A 19,769-nucleotide genomic window follows, 5' to 3' on the forward strand; every position below is an offset into this window, starting at 1 on the left:
TCTTCTCCAGGAGTTGAGTCATTTGTCAAGGCCGAAAGGTTCCTGAGTACATCATTAAATGAGAGCTGGAAACTTTTATTTGTTGGTGAGCGGTTAAAAGAGGTATTTTCTATTCGGGCGGCAGTTTGACAAACATAAACCGATCAAAAAAAATTTGCTAAAAGGTTACTAATTGTTTGATTGTCCGACAGCGTTTCCCCCAAATAATGCATTTTAACCGGAATTCCAGTGGTTTTCTTTCTACCGTTAATAAACTGCCAAAAAGATTTACTATTTTCTTTGATACCACTCTCTACTTTAGAAATGTAGTTCTGATATAAAAATTTGTTTAGAACATCGAATTCTTCTTGCAACCGATTGTACGCAGCAAATTTAAACAAAAAATTGGATGACTAATTTAGCGCCACCTTGTATTTATATGTATTTACCAAAGTACTGTTCAATTTTCTCGTATTTTATTATATAAAATACTTTTCCTTTAGTCCGTTGCCCAACAACTCCCAGTCGTATAAGTAGTGCGTACCAAGTACACACATACATACGTATAATTTTTAGCCGCAATAATATGTGTATATTTTTTTTTCTTATTGACCCTGATTATTTCGACGTTTGTAATACTTTGGCTTATGCCTGCGTCTTGTTTGTTTCTTAATATTTTTGAAAGATATCTCTCAGTAGCTATTTCTCTAGCAAATGTAAGAGTATATGTATATAAACATCGATGGATAACAACAAAATTACGTAGCACTGCTTACTTACACATATACGAATATATACATACTTACCACATAAGTATTATAAGTGTATAAGCAAAAAATTCCTTACTTTTGTACATCTCATAGTTCTTCCGTTTTCTTTTAATTAAATTTGTTCATTGCATTAGTATCTTGATACTCGTGTGACTGTATTTGTGCACAAGCAAATGAATTGGTTAACACCACGCAACATACCTTTTTGGTTGAACTATTTTTACCAGCGATGACACAGAAATTCCTTTCTTTTAATATTTTTTGGGGCTTTTAGTATTTTAGGGTATTTACCTGTAAATAAAATTATCCATAAGCCTGTGCCGTCTTCACATTTTACATACACACTGTGATAAATAACTATGTATATTACGAGGTCTTATTGACAAGTTCAGGCAAAATATTTGTTTCTTATTTAATTTTAATAATAATGAAAATATAGCTCATTTTTCTACAAAAAGCATCTTACTCCAGGTATCAACTTCTGTGAAACCCTTCATTGAAATCTCACACTTTTTAATCAGAACGTGGATGCAGTTTCATATCCCATGGAATTTTGACACAATAAAATGCAAATTTGTAGTAGCTCAAAAATAGCGATGATTTTTGGCAATTTTTTGCTGGCGGTCTAGCATATTTTCTCCATATAAGAAATGCTAGAAACTTTTTTGATGAGAAGTTGATCAACTTTTTTTTATTTGTATGTATAAAATTTGAAATTATGATTTATATATGCCATATGCTTTTGTAAAATGAACTACAATTATTTTTCATAAAAAAATTATTAAAATCAAATGAGAAATACTTAAATTGTCAAAACTTGTCAGTAAATCTGCGCTTTATAGTTATTTAATGCAATGTATTATATATAAATAATGAATTATTTTTATAATTTTATTTTAATTTTTTTTTACCTACAATGGAACTTAAATCGTACCTCACCACTTCCGATATTTTTGATAATTTGTTTTTAATGTTCCTCACTAAATTTGAGTTAGTGTTAAAGGTAAGGCGTAGTCGGAGGCCCGAAAAAAATGATGATATTCAATAATTTTTTTTGCTAGCCAATTGCAAATTTGAAAATTTGAAAAAAAAATAGTAATTGTAAAAGTTATAGTTGTTTGTGTGGAACCCCTTTCTTCAGAAGTCCCTTGCGGTGATCATCACAAGTCCTTAGAGATCTAAAATCAATCGGATTCGAACCTTTTTTTCAAAATTAACAATATGGCGGCCTCAGGAAATATTTTTCATATTTTCGAGAAAAAATCCGACAATTAATTATTTAAAAAAACCTGACTATGCCCTTATGTTCGAGTACCCAATAGATGTAGAACCGTCTCTCTGCGGCTAGTCTCTCTATGGCTTCCCTGCTTTTTAGAACATTTTTAGATGAAATTTCATATGAGTTTATTGCTTCTATCGCCGCTTGGCTGTTAACGTATATATTTATTTTAGCGTTGCTGGGTGTCTTTGCGAATGCTATTTCCGCAGCCTTACCTACAGCAAAGATTTCTGCTTGAAAGATACTGCAGTGGTCGGGGAGCTTAGATGGCTGTCTGATGCCTAGCTCTGCGTAATAGGTCCCCCCCCTACTCCGTCTGATATTTTCGAGCCATCAGAAAACATATTAGAGTATTTTGGTTAGGTTTCATTCCTCTTTTCCATCCCTCTCCTTCTATTGTTGTTCGTACTTCACCTAATTGCATTTTGGAGTCATATAACTCATGCCTATTGAGTTATTTAATAATATTAATTAAACTTATTTATTAGCAAATAGGACTTTGTTAATAATTGGAATCCCACAACTGCTTTTAGCAGCTGATTGTTCTAAAAAAAGCAATTTCCTATTTTTTCGTTCCTTTTTTGCATAAAAAGTACTTGAGCCAAATCAAAAATGTGTGCGTCAATTTTTGTTTAAACCAGTTCGTTTTGTGAAAGGATGTCCCTTGTGTAAATTTGTATCAAACAATTCCTATAACTAAGCAGATCACGCTATTACTTGAATTTATCTGCAAAAACCACCCATTCTCCCTACACTGCCTGCAATTGCTTAATGAAATCTGTCTTAGATCGATATCTAAGGAGCCTCACTCCACTAAATTTTTGCCCCCCTCTAACAGTACGTGTCAGTGGCTATTTTATCAATGAACGTGGCAGCTTAAGGTACGCAAACTCAAAAATTGCATGAATTTTGTTTTGATTGCACTTTTATTGGTATTTGTTTTGCTCCAGATTTTCTAAACAATTGATGGGATACTTACTTATGTTTATTATCAGGTGTTCACGTCAATCCAACAAACAGTTACGGCTTAATGCCAAGTAACAGCTGATTTTTGTTTACAGTACTCATCTGAACTGGACCAGAACTGCGCAGGCTCCTTGTTGAGTTGCATTTTCCAACAAGCCAAATTTAAATATCAACCCCCACAAAAGATTTCTAGTGGTTGTTTATGTGTGTGCAAAAACAGAAGCCGCTTTTTATATGCATTTATTCTCGAACTTCATAAATAAATACCTAAATCTGTTTCTGTTCATCAAATTAATGCTATTAATCACTTTAGTACACCGAATGACACATTTTATCTTTTTATATCCTAACATTACACTTACTTGCTAGATTTTTAATATTCGTATCTCTTACACTGTTCCATAAATTGTATTAAATGCCGAAACTGATAGGAGTACATAATAATGTAAAGCTGTAGGGCTTCCATTTTCATACTTACCTCCATATCACTCATACGCAGTGTTTATCTTAATCGATTTATGAGTGTATTGTTTGCTAGTAGCTTCATTCCATTATCACTAAAATGGCGAGTAAAAGCAAACAATTAGTAAACGAAAGTGCACACCTCCTTCTCTTTGTACAACGTTATTGACCCAGTTTTCTAGCGTTGCTGTTTGCGACTTTTCGCCTTTCAACCCTGTAGCAGTGCGCTAGTGAGACCGGTGGCATTCGGTTGTAAGCCGAGATGTACTTCACAAGAAACGACGACGATAAACACGCAAAATGTGTATACGTGTTTGTGTGGATGCACATGCACTCCAACACGAATATGCTCGTATGTTATGAGTAGGAGTATGCTGCTTGTTATCTTTGATAAAGTACACATCGTTAAAATACAGGGTGTGTAATAACTATAAGTAATACGAGTATTTAGATTTAGGACATTCGGACTTCAAGTGGTATGCTGAACTATTTAGGATTATTGCAGAATAGGTTGTGGTATTGAATTTAATAAGAATGAGGTAAACATTTTATGAATTTATTAAAATTTTTAGCTGCTTTATTTTCAAGTCTTACGGCTGGTACTAACTTCACGGCCGTAAAATTTCGCCAGCAACATACATTTGGCTTGCCGTGAAATGATGCTAGTAACATTTATTATCAAATGAGAAGAAACGACAAATTTATATTAAAAGCATCGTCCCCAAAGCAACTGACAAATTTTGGCAAGAAAAATGTTTTAAATAAATTAATACACAAACGAATATATATTGGCCAAAAAATGTATAAAAAGGATTTATTTACTCTCTTCGCCAAAAGGTTTCGCTTAAAAATGCCGTATCTTCGGAGTATTCGTATTAAATGACATGTGCATTTTAAATAGGTGTAAAAAAATATTGCTGGCATGCTTTTTCACTAATTTCACTACTAAATGTCACACATATTTCACGGCAATGCATTTTGCATGGATTTCGACAACCATTTACCGTGAAACGCTATTTCTCAGCGTCAATGTGAAAAAATTCATGGAGACGTTTATAAACGTGTGATTTTGCATCTACCCCTAACTTATGGATTCTATCGACAAATCAAACATAAATCTATAACGCTCACTCTAATGCTTCTTTGTAGTCAACGATGAAATGTTCATCGCATATAACAAATCAGAGTTGAAGTAATTTTTAGTCATAGTTGCCTAGTCAAACTTGATATACAGTAGATTCTGTTTTTATGCGGCTATTACCGCTTAAGATTTTGAAATAGTGCGGTTTTTAAAAAAATTAAAAAATGCATGTCGTCCTATCGGGAATTGTATAAACAAGGTTCTAAACCAGCTAAGCAAAAACTCATCACAGATTACATCAAAAATGCTAACCCTACAAGTATGGAACCGCCTGCATCACCATCCAGATCAGACGTGTACATTTCCTCAAGTGACGGAAGTGATTTTACGCCAAATCCTAAACGCATGCGCAACATGCGGGTATTGTCTGATTCTGTTTCTGACAATGTAAATTTATTTTTCGATTCTGACGTTTCTTAAATAAAGATATAATTTTCAAAAATACAATTTTTTGTTTTTGCGATTTTATTTAATTATTTCAAATTCATGCGGTCTATGGAACATATCTATAGTTATAATATGGGACTAGTACCCTTTTTTATGCGATTTTATTACATTATTTCAGATTTATGCGGTTCTTAGTACTTTTGAAACGTATCTATAGTTTTACTATAGAACTGGTAGCTTTTTTATGCTGTTTGTTTTTATGCTGTTTCTTGCGGAACGTATTTACCGCATAAAAACAGAACCTACTGTATACTTATATATCCCTCACAAATTAATGAAAGTCGAACAATTATATTATTTCGATTTATTTTCTTAATATTTCATATATTAGACAACACGTTTACCATAATTCGAACTCTTGCAGCGCGGTATTGGACTTGGTGGATATGGTTTTTAATAAAATATCTTGAAATTGAAAAATCTTTAAGGTGTCAAATACTTACTTCAATTTCTAAAGGTGGAGAGACAAGTGAGCTGAATGCACAAAACAATTATACATTTTCAGTTCTTCTCTCATGAGAAATGCAATTCTGGCATTATTTGCTTCATTCTTATAAATCCATTTTTTGAATATAAGAAAGAGCCTTATGATTTTTTGGGCTAATCTATAAACAAAGCAAAAATATTGAATGCATTTGCAATTGTTGTATTAAGAAAATTTTCAATGCATTAGTTTTTATCATTAAATTCTTGTAGGTACTATTACGAGTAACATGCCATTTTTTCGATACATTTCAATATTGGGTAAGTATTTTGGCTGCCTAAATATTTATTTATATCTTGGAAATAAGATAGTAACAGGTTGAAGACGGTTTAAAACCCTTCTTAGGAGCCACAAAACGATTATTTCTGCGTCAAGGTGTAACTACGAATAAAACTCGCAATTATTACGACAATCCTAAAGGTCGTCTAATCCATCACATCTCCTTTAGAGCCGAAGCATTGTTGTGTTGTTGGTAAGACGAGAAGGTAGTAATATACTACGAGCTATAATAACGTGGCGAAACTATCATGGATAGGTAGACGGTAAGCAACCGATTGGTTTGAAGGGAGTATAGGCAGAGAAACGATCGGATTACGACAGTGTTCGGGCTGATGCTGCTACACCTTTTAAAAATTATTTAAAAATTTGTAAATGTGAAGATAGGCGTGAATACGTTGGTTGCGATAACACCATATTCACCAGACTAGGACCTTTCTGGCTCTCACTTGTTTTGGTGAATACAAAATACTTCTTCTGGAATGTGATTCAATTTGAGTGATTTTTTTTAAGTAACTCTACTATAAGCGCTCCAGCTCTGAAAGTAACCTTCTAATTCGCAACTTATAGACCGATATTTTAAATAATCCGATAATGAAATTGAATAAAGTTTCCGCTGTTTATCTATCAGTTGTATTTTCATATGCAACAACAACAAATTTTATTTATTTATTAAATTATTCAATTATTAAAAAAAAATTTATTTTTTATTACAGAAATTAATACATTTTGGCAACAAATAAACTATATGGAAAAAATCTGTGAAAGCCGCAATATCATTTAAAATAAAAGATTTCCCTTAATAATTAATTGATTACCTGACAAAATTTAAAGGCAGATTCGTTAAACTTTTTCTCTTATTCCTTTGTGGAAAGGAAGTTCAATTAAAGCTAAAAATATTTTTGTTTTTAATAATATATTTTTTTTTTACAAAAATTTAAATATTTTGTATATCCATTTTAAATTGGTGAGATATATCATATATTATTATATACAATAAAAAAATATAAATCCTGGTGCACTATTAACCGATTTCAGCATACACTTACCCCACTAGTATACATTTATATACCAATACATTAAATCAAATTAAAATAATGAATAAAGCAAAATAATAATAATAAGTAAAGTAATAAGTAAAGCAAAATATCTCGAGCTTCAAAGCGAGGAACTATACGTTTCTATTCTATCATACATATTATAAATAGATTCGCTGCTGAAGTGAGCATGTGTCATGAGTGAGTAAACAATTCTCAGTAGAGTAAAGATTTTTATTTCGTGACAAGATGAAGATGGAGAAAAAGTATTTATTAGGAAGGATTCAAGTTTTTGTAAGGATGCTTATAGACATTCTATTTAATTAAAACGTTATTTTACTCTACCATCAGGTTTTTCATGGAATCAGCGTACCCAGGAACGCACATTATTTTGATTGTGCCTAAATGAATTGAAATCATATTCCAAATTTTCGCGATCATAGGTTTAAGATAACTTTGATTGAGGCTTTGCTGTCGGTACAAATTAAGTGTTGGCTAGATTTCCGGGAGGTAAAAATTATTGCTTCGAGCAGTGCAGGTGCTTCGCTTATAAAGATTCAATAACATATTGGACAAATCCCCACAGAGGTAGTAACACCTTTTATATTTATGACTGCAAGCGTCGGTTTTTGACCCGTCGACAAATATAATCGCCCAATGTTTCTTATGGTTTCGAGAAAAATTTTATTAATTCGCTTGTATTGTTGGAATGTTTTAAAGGTTGGGATAAATTTTTTAAAAACATCGACTTTAAATGTCACACTGTGAATACGATACGGGTTCTATAAGCACTGTCTGAGAAATGATATTATGAGAAATTGTCTTTCAAAAAGTGCAAGACTTTTTTTTCGTGAACGCTGTCCATATATGGAACTCTATTCCAGCTTCAATTCCCCTCAACCTAAGTGAGAACAACTTCAAGAGTGATCTGTATTCATACTATCATTACCTCATGCATAGTATTGTAGTAGGAGTTTTGCTATCTGCTTGCTTACATATATCGTAGTCTAATATGCAATCGTATTGCCTTGATATTCTTTCCACTCACTTTATTTATATTTATGTACTATTTGTTATTTGTATTCTACTTATTATCGTTGTAAAGGTTCAGTTCCTGTTCTTATTGCAGTAGCAAGTCGTTAATTAAATAATTGAAATGAAATGTTTCAAAGCTCCTGAACCTTATTGAAGTTAGGTTAGGTTATGGTAGTAGTCGGTCCTTACGGCCAACTCACTTAGACTTTACAGGTCCGTTCTGATACCACTCTGCGACACGGAAACCTTGTTTATTTGTCGACATGAAACCATTATGAGGCTCTGTAAGAGAATTGAAAAAGTGTTTACACAGACAACCTGCTCTGATTTTAGCTAAGGCTAGACAATTGCAAAGAAAGTGCTCAACTGCTTCTTCCTCAGCTTCTACAATATTCATGGGAGAAAACTCCTAGTCTTAAGCAATGCCTGCCAAATAGTCAATGACTGGTGACACAAGCCGCGACCTCCGAGATATCATATCTTGAGAGGCTAAACAATTCCTTTGACTTTTTCTTGTTTATTTGCGCCCATAGTAGCCTAGCTGTTACATATGTATCTTCATCTCTCCATGACCTATTGACCTCTTGGATAATGTTGTTTTTGATTATTAGTTTACTTGTAGCCAAAGGTATTCCAGTGGTATCATACTTTTATCACTGAGCAGTTGAAGAGCAGTACCTTTCCTGGCTAGCTCCTCGGCTTTACAATTTCCCGCAATATCTCTGTGCCCTGGAAACCAAAGGTCCTGACTGAATACGACACTACTATCATTTAAGGCTGCATTCCTGTGCAACCATCTATCTTAGTATAGACACATTTATTTATTTAATGGCCGCCTGGCTGTCCGAGAATATATTTACGGCATGCGTATTTAGATTTGTAGCCACTTCTTTTATAGTTGGTTACTGAAGTTTGTTGTTAATATTTCTTCCTTCCATAAATATATCATTCTCATTGTTTCCTTTATCTTCCAATGCCTCAAAAATATGAGTTTGGTATATTTTGTTAATATTTCTTCCTTCCATCATCATCATCATCATCGTTTCCCCTATCTCCCAATGGAGCATATGGCTCACATAAATAAATGCTGCCTCAAAAATATGAATTCAGTATATTTTGTATATGTACACTTAAAAATTATTTCTACAGTAACCCAACACTGTATGTGCCAAATCTTCTTTCCTTACGATGAAAACATTCAAAACACATTAGAAAAAAGTCCAAAAATACTAAATATATAGCATTGTAGAGTATTTCATAACGTCGCTCAATTATTTTCGAATACATGCATATAGTACATATGTGCATACGTGCGTACATATTTCAGCGAATAATATACTTGAACATGTAGTTTGCGGATATGTTTTTCATTTTTTTTTTATTTATGTTAAAAAGAAACCAGATCACTGGGTGCTGAGCTATTTGAATCTCCTATTGTTTTATATATCTTCGGCAATTATTATAAAAGCACCACATATTGACAAGTTTTAACTATTAACTTAATTGTTTTTAGTTTCAATTATTTATTTTAGAAAAATATAATTCGTGAAACTATAGAATTAAAGCAATGCTGCATACTAAATTTTTCATTTCTCACCGATTTCAATTTTTAAGAACTAAATTGTTTTAAATACTTACCTATAGGAAGGTATTGATAGTATTATGGATGTCAAACGAAAGTGTGGATATCTAGATATAGAACGATTTTTTCTTTGTACTTTTCACCAGAACAAATGTAAATTTTTTATGGTACCTATCCATTGCGTTTACATTATTTCATAGAAGGAATGTTCAAGTATTTTTGTTTACATCGAAGCTCAACTTTTTTCTCAAGATGAGCAAATTTGAAAACTAAAAAGAATGTTTTTTACCAACTGAATATATATTCTTTCTTTTACTATTAATAATAATATTATGGAATGAATATAAGTATTTAAAACTATTTTTTGAAAATTTAGTCCTTCGAAACTTTAATGTCTTTTAAAAACTAAATTTATGAGAAATTGAAAAACCGAATATGCTGCATTTGTATATAAAATGGATATGAAAATCCATTGCTTTTCTTTTTGAATATTATAGCTGTCTAGTTCGCAAGTGTCAAATATGCTTGACATACACCATACACCATTTGCAAAAATCATAAATTTTCCAATAGGGCGATAAATTTTGTGCCACCTTTTATTTTTGGATGTTAGAATGAATCTGAGAAAGGCTGCCTGAACCATGAAATTGAAGTATATTTTAGCAACCACGAGTATAACAAATCTCTCTCAATCTCCATTAAAGGAAACGGACTATAAGAATTACCAATTTTCACAAATTTATTTACTCACAAAAAGAAAATGGTGTTTACAAAACAAATAAAATTTTTGATGAAACACCATTTTTTTAGTTTTTGCTTTTGTGAAGCTATTTTTCATCAGAAATAATGTAAGCAGCTAATCGTAAAAACGATATCGAATAAAATTAGCTTTTTCAAAAGTCAAATGGGCCAGACTGGTACCCAAAAAATTACGGTTCTGAATTTATAGTAGTACATGGTAGAACAAATTGAAATATACATATTTTACATGCAAAGAAGAATTCCATATCCTTTGAGAATATATAATAAGTTTTTTATAAAGTACACACAATCGTGAATGATGTTTAGGCCAAAATTCTCCTCCAATTTATGGAGGGGGTCTTAATGTTCCTCTTTGATGGGAGAAATTTTCGGTTGAATATCGGTTACCGCAACAATCAAGAAAAAGAACGTATGAGCTAAAAGCTATTTTTGTCACAATTGCTTTTTTATACTCGAGCGCATTTTGGCAGAATGGTTTTATCATATTATTCACATAAGAATTGTATATAACAGCATAAAGAATCGAGATGGATGTAGATATATACATATGTATTATATGTATGTATGTATATACCAAAATGCTCAGAATGAAGAGAGTAATCGTTTAATATATTTTAAAGAATCTCTTTGCCCAGGGTAGTTGGATACTGAAAATGGCGAAATCGCAAAATAACCAAGGTGGGCTTGGTAATTTTGAAAGAAGAATAAATGTGGTATTTCTGTTATAAATGAAGCAAAATTACTCATTGTAGTAAAACTGATAAAAATCAAAGAAAGAAATACGATGTCTGGGGCCATTTTTGAGTAGATGCGTATATCTCGATAATGGCTTAACGAAAATCTCCTAAGCTTGACAAACATATTGGTCCCCACCTCATTCAGATCCGATATAACTGAGATCGAATAAAACCAAACTCACTTTTTATGTTTTAAGACTAAATTTCCGTCCGTCGGTAAATAAGTTTGTTGGATTCCCAAAATTCATAACCGGGCCAAATGAAATATTGTTAAAATGTTCGCGGGTATATAAAGTCGGAATTGGTCATTTCCTTGCTTTTTGTTTTTTTATTTATTACTAATATGAGGAGATTAAGCATCACGACCTGAGAGATTATTGTGCCCCCTTCATGGATTCAGAGTATGTATTTGTCTCAATAAATTTTAGTACTATTTGTCTAACTACTATTTGCCCTGTTTCATTTCCTCCTCTGGTGTCCTGGTGTTTGTACCGCTTATGCATCAGCGCCAAGGCATTATGTTAGAACTTGTTTGACAGTTGTATCTTCCTATAGAGCTTGCAAGTTCATTTATGTTCCCATGTTAGTAAGATGATGATTGAATCATCTACAATGTCCTGTTAGATGACTCTGAATTCTAAAATTATGCTCATTTACATCTTTACATCGGTTTAGGTTAAAGTTGCCCCTTCATTAATTTGATAGGGATGCACCTAATAGATTGTCCCTGTATAAATTATTATAATATATATTTTGTTTACTCAACACACTTTCTCCAAACACTAGGGATGTGAGCTTATTCTATTGATCGAGTTCAAGGGTTTAATAATCTATTGCTCAGTTAATCAATTATTCGATTAACCAAAGTTTTGATTACTCAAAACGGGCAATACTTGAATAGTTTTAAAAATGATTATGCAAAAAACTGTTCATTTTACACACACGCTTACATAAAGATTGCTCTTCAAATTTTAAAACAAAACCAAAAAAAAATTAATCAATCCACATATATATATATATTTATATATACATAAAAACATGGCAAGCAAAGAACAATGGCATGACAAAAAAAAAATTAATCAATCAACACTTTATACTTATAAAACCACACATGGAAATGATTTATCAAAAGTTCGATTATTCAATTGCATTGCTTTTTGGTTGAATTACTCATGCAAATTATTTTTTAAAATTTTAATTGCTTAACAAAAATTGTGAGTTACTTAAATTTTGGGTAATCTAATAATCGAAAAGCCTTATAAAAACCCACTAACCTACGCGTTATGTCATCTTGTATTACGCAAGATTTGCTCTAAAAATTTATAATTTTTTTTTTTTTTTCTAAATTTTTGAAATATTTTTAATTAACGCACCATATTTCACTATTGAAACACCATTGAAATGAATAACCAAATTCCAAAAAACTACATAAATAAATTATGCACCAACTAGTTTCCCAAAATTATCTACCTCCCTCTTCACATGCGCATCCTGTATTTTCACACTAGATGTCCTAATTTCGCGTAAACACACTTGTCACTTGTCGTACTCTTCCTGGCTGAAATAACAGTTAGTCGCATCTGAACCACCAAACCGTCAACATTTGAATCACGGTAAACAGTACGTCCATACATTTTGCTATATTAAAAAAAATATCATGCCACAAATTTCGATTGCAATTGAAGCATTTAACACAGCAATTTTCAGTCATTTTGCCCGTAAATTTACTCAACATAAGAAGCAATTAAGTTATCGCCTTTAATTGAGTGCAAATTGAAGAAAACCGCAAATGAAATAACAAAAATTAAAGTGAACAAATGAAACTGGCCAAACCCTTTTTTCCACGCTGGCGTCTAACTACAAGTGTTGGTATTTTATTGGCTTAATGGGTGCGCCACACTTAAATTCAATTAGAACCGCGACAAGTGATAACGATTTTGTGCATGTAGATAAGGAAAATTGTGCACTTTTGTGGAAATTTAGTGAACATTTCAGACGGTTATGTAAGAAGTGAAAATTTTCAGTGAAAAATCCTACAAAAAAAAAATTTTTTCATCTTACCTCAGCGACCTCTATAATGTGATACTGAATTTTGTCTGTATACGCGGAGCAAACGCCACCGAGATGCGGAGTCTGCGTCCAAGTCAAAAGTGGAGCAATGCTGAACAACAACAACAAAGCAAACAGCTGATTATCAGTCATTGACTGGCCGGCTGACCAGCTGTTTAAGGCTTATCAATGAAATCAAAACAAAACTCCACTCAGGGGTTGAAATTCATGCAAACATAGTAAACAAAGACACACACACAATTTTTTTCACATGCGACTTGCATACACGGTTATGAGTATTTTATTATGAACGCTTGTGAGTTGAGTCGACGCACGCGAACACCTGTTGCCAACTGTTGATTTACGAGCGCAATTCAAATGAAACCCTCTTCACCCATTTCACGTAACTGTTTGGTATTTCTGGAATTTGCATGTGAGCCACGGGCAACAGTTGGCTGTTATTTCTACTATTTATACAAGGGTTCTAGGTTGCGATGCTTTGGACGAGGGGCATGTGGTGGAATTTAGTTCTTTGCGGTCATTTAGCAATTATAGTGCAATTCGTACATACACAATTTTTTATGTATCATAATAACAATTTTTTTTTTTTCACATTACATTTACATTTCGATGTGGTTTATACTCGAATGGGGATCGCTTTGCATTAATACGATATTATTTTAAAGAGCTCATTTTTCATAATCACCGATTTTCTTTAAAAAGGGTCACCTTGATTGCGTTTCAAATACAAAAACATCTCATATATCGAGCGTTTTTGTTTAAGAGCTTGAGAATTTAAAATAATAATATAGAACAGAATTATTATTGGAATGAAGTTTTTTCATAAAATCTGGTTGATGTTTTCATGACATTTATTTTTTGAATATGATATCCGGCATATGTATGTCTGCCGCAGCTTCGAGTTCGATCAGTTTAATTTTGACCGTATTACCTCAATGGTGGCTTGAATATTGCAATAAATCGTTTGTTATAAGAGCTGAATGGCAATTTGTGCCGTATAATTTTGGGAAAGATAAATTCAGTCAGCTTGAGCTGATAGCGCTCCCCAATCACCATAGCGACAGCTCCTTCCTCATTTCGAAAGAAATATGGGCCGGTTATGCCGCTAGTGCTCTATCAACACACAGATTTATTTTTTTTTTTAAGTACATTTTCAGAATTTAGAAGCGTTGTTCTGGCATTAAACGATTCGTGCTGACTTGCAAAACCTTACTGAACAGAAATGTCAACACAGTTTGCCATTCTCGGCTGTCAAACCATAGTTATTCATATCGATAGTTCATCATGTACTTACCGTTGAGTGATCATGAATTATGGTTGAAAACTGAAGTTTGAAGTAAACAAAAAATATAATATTCATTCATTTAGCTCAAAGCCTTTTTTTCAATTTCTTTTCTTCTCAAATTACATTTTTGGCAACATGAAGAATTTCGCATATCCCTAATCGGAAATAAATTTGCAAAATATGTCGAAAATTTTGCGCTCGTTTAAATGAAAATATAAACTTATATAATGAAACTTCCTTCTAAAATAAAGTCAAAGTGGCAGCTATAAGATGGAAAAGTCGAAACATTAAAATAATCAAAACAAATCAAACATTCATATATATCTAGTGTATTTGAGAAAAGTAATAAATTACATTCTTACCACCCCAATATAAGTTTTTTGTGAAGACAATGCATTTTTTACTTATTCACAGCTTACAAAAATATGCCACTGAGCGCCTTTAGCCTCAACCACCATTAAATCAGTGTACTCGTATGTAGTAAGAAAGTGTGCCCCGAACACAATGGTTACCACAAGTACAACGAACAATAACTTACACATAAATAACAATGAAGAATATGACATCGACCAGGATGATGGTATGCAGGATCTTGGTCTGCCGGTATCGGTGCAGACCTTTCTGTGGCGTCAGATTGCGCCTTTTATAAGGCCGAAATTGGGCAAACTCCATGAAGCTAGTTGTATGGTGAGTTTCTGCGTTAATATAATTTATTTTTTGAGAAGCAAAAATTAAAAACCAAAAAAAATTTTAATTGTTATATGTAAAAGAAGTGGCAAAATAAATATAATTAAATATATGTCGAAAATCAAAATCAACAATGAAGACCTCGCACTTTAGCTGTTTCACAGATTGGCTAATTACATAACAAAAAAGGCTACACATTTGCGTCAAAAAGTCAATCCGAGCACCTGTAAATATAAAAGAAACCAAAAACTCGCAAAAGTTTTGAGCTGTAAATAAACGCTATAAATGTTAAAGCAAAAGTTAAGAAAAAATTTTTTAAAGTGAGAAATTGGCTAAAGTGGCATAAATCTATAAGTGAATTCTGCGTATCTTCAATTCTGCATATGCATGGTCCATTCAGTGGTTTATTTAAAAAAAAAAAAATTAATTTCTATTAGTATATTATTGGTTTATTCGAAAGAGCAAACATTCCCATTAAATATAGAACATGATTTCATTCATGTGGCTGCCTCGACTGGTTTCACAGTACCGCATCCTGTTAGCTTTGGTGATGGTTTCTGGCTCTATATCACGAATGGCTTGCTCGATATTCACCCAATCAGCGTGAATTGTTACTGGACTGTTCGCATAACATGGGTTATTCATGACCCCCGATAAAATAAGTCTTACGGTGTTGAATCGCTGTTCCGAGGTGGCAACTGACATCGCCGAGACGCCTGATAACACAATTACCGAACTTGGCATGAAAATAGATCAATTATAAGCTTGTGGCAAGGCGCGCCATCCTGCTGGAACCATAGATCGTCCATGTCCATGTATTCAATTTTTGACCACAAGAAATTGTTTAACAGTGATTATGTAGTACTCCCCATTTCCTGAAAGAAAAATAAGGCAATGATGTGAAATGCGCTCTAAAATCTGTACCAAACTTCTTGTCTCTGAGAATGTATTTTCCGATCCCCAGGTGCAGCAGTTTTGTTTGTTAACATAGCCGCCGTGATGAAAATTCGCTTTGTCAAAAGATATGTATACCAATAAACGTCGAGCTGTTCCTTCTATTTATGATGTGCAGCTTGATGCTATCCACAAATGTAGAGACCTACTGTTTTACGCCGACTCTGAGCAGCAGATGGCTTTTTACGAAGAAATATACATACAGTAATACACCAGGAGGTTTGCCATTGCCTGCCCAGGAGCAACCGCTATTAGAAAAAACTTGTTCTTTCTTTTCAGGTTTCGTGCCCGGCGTTTCGAACCCATTCACCTCCGAATGGTGGTCACACATAAACTATTCGGTTACGGCGGCCGATTTCGCATTTAGAACTTTAGGACTTAGGAAAAATAAGCATACAACGTTTCCCAATGTTGCTCAAGCGTAAAGCGATTTGGTGTCGTGGAAGCATGATACTGATTTTCCGCCAAGATTTCCACCGGGAAAGAGCGGCCACTCTCAAATTAGCATATGGTTGAAGTAAATCTACTATGTGGACCACCCTGTATTTTTAGTAAAGTTTAATACCTAAGGACATACGTCTATACGCGTCTTCGGTTCGCCACTTTTCTGCTCGCTACGTTTGGGCTCTACTCGCTTGACAAAAATTTGCATGTGAAAGCAACAACAAAGTTATCGAGTAAGATTCGTCGCTAGCAAGTAGGTTATATTTTATAAAACCGGTATAACTTACTATTTCCAATGCTATCAAATCTCTCTTCTGATAATAGGCAAATTTCATTAGTCCGCGTTTATATGGAGCAAAATTTGTTGCTTTAACTTAGCGAACTCTCTTTTGGTGTTGCCCGTCGTGTTTATAAACCTTGCAATTGTTAGTTTTTGGTCTACACTCAATAACAACATTGAGTAGAACGAGAATTCAAAGGGTGTTGACAAAGCACGAACGACACAAGTGACTAGTTGAAGCAACAAATGGTTCCCTATGAACGGGATCTTACTAATACTCATTGAGTGCTTCCAAACACATGTAATTTTTAGCAGTGCTACCAACGTACGTTTATTTGCACCAGTTGCTTCATCTATTATCCACTCGCTAACGCTTGGCGAATCGAAGGCGCCTTATGTATCTACAAGCATATATGTTTTGTCTGTGTTTGGTATCTTTCTCTCTCTCTCTTTCTCTCTCACTTTCTTCTAACTTTTTTTAACCATTTCGTATTTCTCGTATTATATAATTGCTTACACTTTATTACAAATGTATGTATTTATTTAAATTGTACAAAACAAATTGTATTCTTTTTTTGCTCTATATTCTAATCTTGAATGCATCACAAAATCAAACAAAAACAACGACAATTGAAATTCATCATAAATAATGTGTTATTCTTGTGATACATACTCATATTTGATGTAGTTTTGTCAAAATGCACCAGGACATCATGTAAGTTAACACACATACATATGTGTACGTACAAAAGTAGTTTTTAAAGCTGTGAAAATGCATTTCAATGCATTCTTTTCTTAGACGAGTTACTTTGAAATCACTTTTGGTTGAATTTTCGTAAAGCATGAATTTTTCATTACTATTATCTGGCTGTTGCGTTAAGTACTCCCGAGTACGAGTAAGTAGTACGAAGCTAATGATTTCAGTAGACACCGGGTAGTGACCATTACTTAGCCTCCTACTTAACTTTTATTTCCTTTTTGTTAACGAAGGCATAAGATGTAGATTATTGCTACCACACCGTTTACCAGTAAACAGCGTACGCGCGACTTACCCGAGTATTTATGCGGTGATTTCGCTACTAAATAAATCAATTTAAAATGGAAATAACAAATGTATATATGATATTACGATGTAGAAATTTATTACACTCTTAATTATTGTACTCTTATTTATTAAATAATAACATTGTTCTACTTCGTACAGGGTTGCCCATATTCGACGGCCCCAAGGGATTTCGATGACTCTTTGGGCCCATTCCAATCGACGAGGCTTGTCCGCAGGCAACAATCTTTGCGTCAATTGAATCTTATACGGGAATAAATGCAAATCAATGCGGATAATTCGTTGTAAAGCGGTCCGAGCAATGCCCAACTGCTGAGAACGCCGATTTTGGGATGTTCTTGGCGACGTCTCAACACTGGCCCGTGGTCGGATTTGATTTGGCCTCTGTGGATTAGAAAGAGCATCACCAGTCGAAAACCTTTCGTACTTTCGTACAAACGTTTAATGGTGTTCTTAGAAGACGTACTTTTCACATTATTTAAATTTTTATACGCACGTTGAGTTTTCACAATTGACTTCTTTTGTTGAATGTAAATTTCAACAATTTGAGAGCGCTCGCGTGGCATATACTGTTCCATGGTAAAAATTTGCTTGGACTGACGCTTCCAACGCGGTATGTCATTAAGCGATCTGATGTCTCTGTCAAAAGATACAGGGTTGCCAGATGGGTCCGTCGAATATTGACTACCCTGTATTCATATTATAATATCTCAATTCCTACACTCCTATGCCTTGCCTATATCTACATTTGTTTAGTATGCCTTTAGCATGCCTTTAATTGTATTGCTTAGACAATTGCCTTTAATTATAATTAATTATTAATTATTATTAACCCTCACTCTTTTCACTCTACTTAACCTGACGGCATCATCAATCGAACTAATCACATTCCGGCGAATACAAACTGAATTGAAATAAAGGACAGAGCCTGGTTTTATTTGTACAGTTTTAGTCGCTGTTGATGCGCCGAGTACACACAAAAAGAATAGAAAAAAATTCAACTCTACTTAGTTTCCTTGTATTAAGCAAATGTTACGAGGACAAATGCTACACAGGATGCTAAAATTTGCTTCAATTTTCAAGCTGGTATAACATCTTTGTCTGAAAGATACATGAGCTTTTTCAAAAAACCCGCTCAGAGGATCGAATTTGATATAATTTTTGATAAATTAGCTGCTGATAGCTTCAAGATCACTTACAATATTACCCTAGACTAATATTAAATATCATCAAAAAAGGGAATCTAGAAGGTTTAAATCTGACGACCTTGCATGCCATATTACAAGTCCGCCCATCAACGTGGAAAAGATTATACCCTAGCCGTGCAAAAATTTCATACTGTGCTCTAGGAGTAGTACCTACGATATTTCCATCATCAGACATCAGGCTAAAGAAGTGATCACTTCAATTTTGAACGGCAGTTTTTGGGCATAGCAAAAATTCTTACTAAAAGGGCCTACAGTAAGAATTTCTGCTATACAGAAAAACTGCCGTTCAAAAAGCACGTTCTGCCGTTCACACGTCACCAAACGTCTCTCGATATCCGTCTGCTTCAATTGATGTGGTACGCAGTTACCTGCCTTCTGGACCCACGGTTGATCTGTCAACATCCAACTCTTTAGAAATATCATCAGGGGTTCGACATACGTCTTCATGTAATAATTGTTGTACCATAGTAGAGTATCTTAGAATTTTTTCGGTGTCCCTTCGCTATCTTTATACTCACGTCGAAATTGCCACGTTGGAAATTGTATTTGATGTAGACGAACGTTTCAAGTACACTTTTCTTTAAAACGTAATAATGAAGCAAGACTCCCGCAAATCCTGTTTTTTCGGGACGAACGTCGACATTTTTGACGTCAGATAAAATACGATATTTACGCTTCAAACGAATGTCAACCACTGCGATCAAGTCCTCACATACATATACACCTTCACATCACCAGTATATTACTAGAGCGAACACAAAAATAGTATCAGCAGCGACACCTCTTTTACGAGGGCGGAAACTTATTCCCATACCCAATAT

The 19,769-nt window shown here is 33.7% G+C and overlaps 1 protein-coding gene across 5 annotated transcripts in view; it reads left to right on the forward strand.

Moving 5' to 3' along the window:
- Positions 1–12,543: 12,543 nt before the first annotated feature.
- The window catches only part of LOC129252891 (protein unc-80 homolog), a 48,309-nt gene continuing 41,083 nt past the window's right edge, over positions 12,544–19,769 (forward strand). For all 5 annotated transcript variants that reach the window (XM_054891040.1, XM_054891041.1, XM_054891043.1 and 2 more), the window contains exons 1-3: positions 12,544–12,577; positions 14,727–14,999; positions 17,366–17,392. In XM_054891040.1, coding sequence (XP_054747015.1) covers positions 14,817–14,999; positions 17,366–17,392 — 210 coding nt within the window. In that variant the 5' untranslated portion in view covers positions 12,544–12,577; positions 14,727–14,816. The remainder of the gene's footprint in view (positions 12,578–14,726; positions 15,000–17,365; positions 17,393–19,769) is intronic.

This window comes from Anastrepha obliqua, chromosome 1 (assembly GCF_027943255.1).
Source record: "Anastrepha obliqua isolate idAnaObli1 chromosome 1, idAnaObli1_1.0, whole genome shotgun sequence".
Taxonomy (NCBI): Eukaryota; Metazoa; Arthropoda; class Insecta; order Diptera; family Tephritidae; genus Anastrepha; species Anastrepha obliqua.